The 4,151-nt window shown below is 69.3% G+C and overlaps 1 protein-coding gene across 1 annotated transcript; it reads left to right on the forward strand.

Annotated features, from left to right (window-relative positions):
* LOC140596168 (melanoma-associated antigen 8-like) lies at positions 1-3,497 on the forward strand. The gene is made up of 2 exons (XM_072743709.1): positions 1-89; positions 1,568-3,497. The coding sequence occupies exon 2, from the start codon at positions 1,859-1,861 to the stop codon at positions 2,873-2,875; it is 1,017 nt and encodes a 338-aa protein (XP_072599810.1). The 5' UTR covers positions 1-89; positions 1,568-1,858; the 3' UTR covers positions 2,876-3,497.
* The last annotated feature ends 654 nt before the right edge of the window (positions 3,498-4,151 follow it).

The raw sequence follows: 4,151 nt of genomic DNA on the forward strand, positions 1-4,151 counted from the left end.
GAGAGAGCGCGGAAGGCCTCGGTGCGGGGGGTCGCACTGGGGTCCCCTGGAAGGAGGCCAGGCCCGGGCCGGCGGCAGCCAGGCAGCAGGTAGCCCCGGGAGGGGCCCCGGAGGGAGGGCGGGGGGCGGCCCTGGAGGGCGGCAGGGGAGGGGCCCCGGAGGGCGGCGGGGCGCGGAGGGGGCGCGGAGGGGGCCTGTCGGGAACCCCAAGAGACCACCGGGGGAAGGCGGGGCCTCGGCGTCCTCGGCGTGGAGCTGAGGCCTGGATGCTGGGGCCTGGGGCAGTGGCCTCGGGCCCCCGGAGGCAGGACGGGCCCGGGCCCTCCGCGGAGCGGGGTGAGGACCTGAGGGAGAACTGCGGGGGTCCCCCACCCCACCTTCAGGCGTCCACCCGCGGCCCGCCCTCCCCGAGAGATGGAGGCACCGGGCCCCCCCTCGGGGCTGGGGGGCGGCCCTGGGGAGGCAGGACACCCTCGGCCACCCGGGAAATGCGCCTCGGGGGCTGGGGGTGGGGACCGGAGCCCCCGGAGCTCAGGAGCCAGGGCTGGGCAGGGGCACAGGGCGTGCCTGTGGGGGCGGGGGCGGGGGCCCTGGAGCCCAGGACAGAGGGGACCTGGCAGGAGGTCGCCAGGGATGGGAGGCCTGGGAGGCCCCCTGGGCAGGCTGGGGTTGGGGACCGGAGCCCCCGGAGCTCAGGAGCCGGGGCTGGGCAGGGGCACAGGGCGTGCCTGTGGGGGCGGGGGCCCTGGAGCCCAGGACAGAGGGGACCTGGCAGGAGGTCGCCAGGGATGGGAGGCCTGGGAGGCCCCCTGGGCAGGCTGGGGTTGGGGACCGGAGCCCCCGGAGCTCAGGAGCCCGGGCTGGGCAGGGGCACAGGGCGTGCCTGTGGGGGCGGGGGCCCTGGAGCCCAGGACAGAGGGGACCTGGCAGGAGGTCGCCAGGGATGGGAGGCCTGGGAGGCCCCCTGGGCAGGCTGGGGACCTGCCTGCGGCCGGGCGGCCAGACTTCCCCATCTGGGTCTCCCGAGAGACTGGGGGCCCTTGGCGTCAGGAGCACGGCCTCCTTGAGGGGGCAGACGGTGGACCCCCGCCCACCGCACATTGAAGGGGTAAGTGGCCCCCAAGCCAGCCCTCAGGCCCAGGAGGGGATGGCCCCGAAATCTGGGTGCCCCTCCCTGGCAGCCCTGGGAAGAGAACCCGGGGTGTGGCCTATCCCAAGGAGACCCTCCTCCTCTCCAGATCCCTGGGCTCAGGCAGGGGAGGGCCTGGGCCTGAGGGTCTGCACTCAGGTCAGCAGAGGAGACCTTTGGCAGGCCTGCCCAGAGCCGGTCCCCTGGCTTCCTCATGGGGAGGGTCGGGGCAGCCTGGTTTTGTGGGGACACTTTGGCCTCAGGACCGCAGACAGAGGCCGGGGTCCCAGGCCCTGCCAAGGGCACTGGCAGGCCAAGGAGGGGACTGGGACTGCTGGGGACCTCCCAGAGTGCGAGCCAACCTTCCTGTGTGCACTGGGGGCCCAGGGCTGGGCTGGCAGTCTGCACCCTGAGGTGCCCCCTGCTTCCCTCCTGCAGGGGCTCCAAGAACTGGCAGCGCAGCAGGGGCCTTGGTGGCCGGCAGGAGGCCCTCAGGTCACAGAGTGAAGGAGGCATAGCAGGTCTGTGTCGCGGGACCTGCTGAGGTCCACGTGGTCTCTGAGCCTGGTGCCAGGGGCTCAACTCGCCCGGCCCAACACGCAGGGGCCTCCTGTGTAGCCGATCCTGATGCGGCCCGCTCTCTGCCCTGGCACGGGGCCTCTCTTGGCCCAACTGCACCCCGACCAGCCATCCCACCGCTGTCTTCAGCTTTAGCTCCACGCCCACACCATGCCCCTGAGGCACACGAGTCAGCTCTGGAAGCTGGAAGAAGACCCGGGAGAAGCCCAGGGCCTGGTCAGTGCCCAGCTGCCAGAGGCTGAGGATGAAGACGAAGATTCATCTTCCCCCTACCCCTACCTGTGTTCCTCTTCCTCCTCCTCCCCCTCCTCCTCCCCTTGCTCCTCCCCTTCCTTGTCCAGCTCTGGCCTGTTCTTTGTGCCCCCAGAGGAGGGGTCTGAGACTGCCTGGAGTCCTCCCCAGAGCCCTCAGAGTGCCGGGCCCTCCCCCAGTGGCAGGGCAGCTAGTGGCTGGAGCCAGGTGGAGTTTGCTGGCCCCAGTGGCCCAGAGGAGGAGATCTGGAACCCCTGGGAGGTGCCCGAATATGCGCAGCCCTATGCCCAAGGAGGAGACGCGATGCTCATGAGTGGGGCTGACCTGGTGGGCTTCCTGCTCCGCAAGTATCTCGACAAGCAGCCCACCAGCCAGGCAGAGGTGCTGGAGGTCCTCAGCCCAGATATGCAGGATGCCTGGCCCGAGATCTGGGGTCAAGCCTGTGAGTGCATGCAGCTGGTCTTTGGCGTGGAAGTGAAGGAAGTGGACCCCGTCGCACACTCCTACGTCCTGGTCACCGTCCTGGGCCTCAGCTACGATGGGGTGCTGAGCGGTGAGCAGGGCCTGCCCACGACCGGACTCCTGGTGCTGCTGCTGGGGGTGATCCTCCTGGAGGGCGACCGTGCCCCCGAGCAGGAGGTGTGGGAAGCCCTGGGGGTCATAGGGGTGTTTGCCGGCAGGCAGCACGTCATCTATGGGGAGCCCAGGGAGCTCCTCACCCACGTCTGGGTGCAGGAAGGCTACGTGGAGTACCGGCAGGTGGCGGGCAGCAACCCTGCCCGCTACGAGTTCCTGTGGGGGCCCAGGGCCCACGAGGAGACCAGCAAGCTACGGGTCATGGAGTATGTGCTATGGGTTAATAGCAGGTGGCCGGTTTCCTCCCTGGCCCCGTTTGATGAGGAAGAGTGGGTCTGAGCCCCAGAGGCGGCCCGGCCCTCTCCAGCCTTTGGTGGGGTCGGCAGCTTCTCCCGCGGGATGGGCACGAAGGGAGGCATCCCTTCTGCTGCTTCTTCCCCGTGGGCGCCTCTGGGTCTACCTATGTGTGTTTGTGTGTTTGTTTGTGTGTTTGTGTTGGAGAAGACAGACCACTGGGCTTTCTAGGGGTGCAGGGCCAGGGCGGCTTGGGGGCAGAAAGCAGGGTGAAGAGCCACTCTGGGGGCCTGTTGTCTGCCGCCACCCGGACATCGAGAGCTTGGTTAACATGAGGAGGCTCTGGCACATCGTTGCTCGGATTCGGGGGATTCATCAGCTTGGGAGGCTACGTGTGCCACTGACATTCCGCCCGCCCGGACCGCCGCAGCCGCCCCCCACCCCAGACGAACTTCTGTACATCCCCCAGTTCAACAGTTAAGAGTTTCATCCTGTCCTGAAAACCAGCTGGCCAAGTCCACCTTCGTCCCTGTGTGGGTTCCACCCGGATCCTCATCCCAGGCAGGGCATTGGGACAGAAATGGGTTGGGAAGCAGCAAGGACGGAGGGGTCAAAGGACCGGGTCGGGTCGTGCAGCCAATAAAAAGGAAAAGTCTTTTGTTCTGGCTTCCTGTGCCTCCTGGCCCGTTCATTCTGCAAGGGCCCAAGGAACCCGGACCCGTGTTCTCTGTCAAGGGTCGGGGCCGGTGGAATGGACGAGAAAGGGCCCGCGGGAGGCCAGGGGAGCCCTGCTGGCGGCTCCCTCAGGGCCACACAGGGCTGAGCTCTGCTCCCTGCAAGGCCCTGTGTGTGAGCAGTGAGGACACGAGGGGCCCAGGGCCACGCCGCCTTCAGGGAGTGTAGAGGCCGCCTGCAGGGAGGTGGCAGGGGTGCCCTGAGGCCTGCGCCAGCCCCAAGGGGCGGAAGGGTGAGGGGGGCGGCGGCCCCGGGGCAGGCTCTGCAGGGGCCAAGGCCCCGGGACCCGGGGGGCTCTGTGAGCAGGGCGACTCCTTGTGTGCAGCTGAGGAGCGAGCAGTGGGTGGGTGACGGAGGCCGGCCTCCACTCTGCCTCCAGGTCGGGAAGCGGGGACCTGAGACTTGTGGGGGGGGGGGGATGCTCGCAGATTGCCTGGCGAGGGGTGGGGTGGGCCCAGGCCGGCCAGAGTCCCGGGAGGAACCCCGGGAGGTCGGGTGGGGGGCCTGACCTCCCAGCCTGAAGGAGCGCCCCGCCAGCCTGCTCCCCAGACCCCCAGCCCGGAGCCCATCTCCGCCGGCCCCACCT

This window comes from Vulpes vulpes, chromosome X (assembly GCF_048418805.1).
Source record: "Vulpes vulpes isolate BD-2025 chromosome X, VulVul3, whole genome shotgun sequence".
NCBI classification, from domain to species: domain Eukaryota; kingdom Metazoa; phylum Chordata; class Mammalia; order Carnivora; family Canidae; genus Vulpes; species Vulpes vulpes.

What these genes read in the sequence shown, in the direction of transcription:
- LOC140596168 (XM_072743709.1), top strand. Translation starts at nt 1,859, where the DNA reads ATGCCCCTGAGGCACACGAGTCAGCTCTGGAAGCTGGAAGAAGACCCG.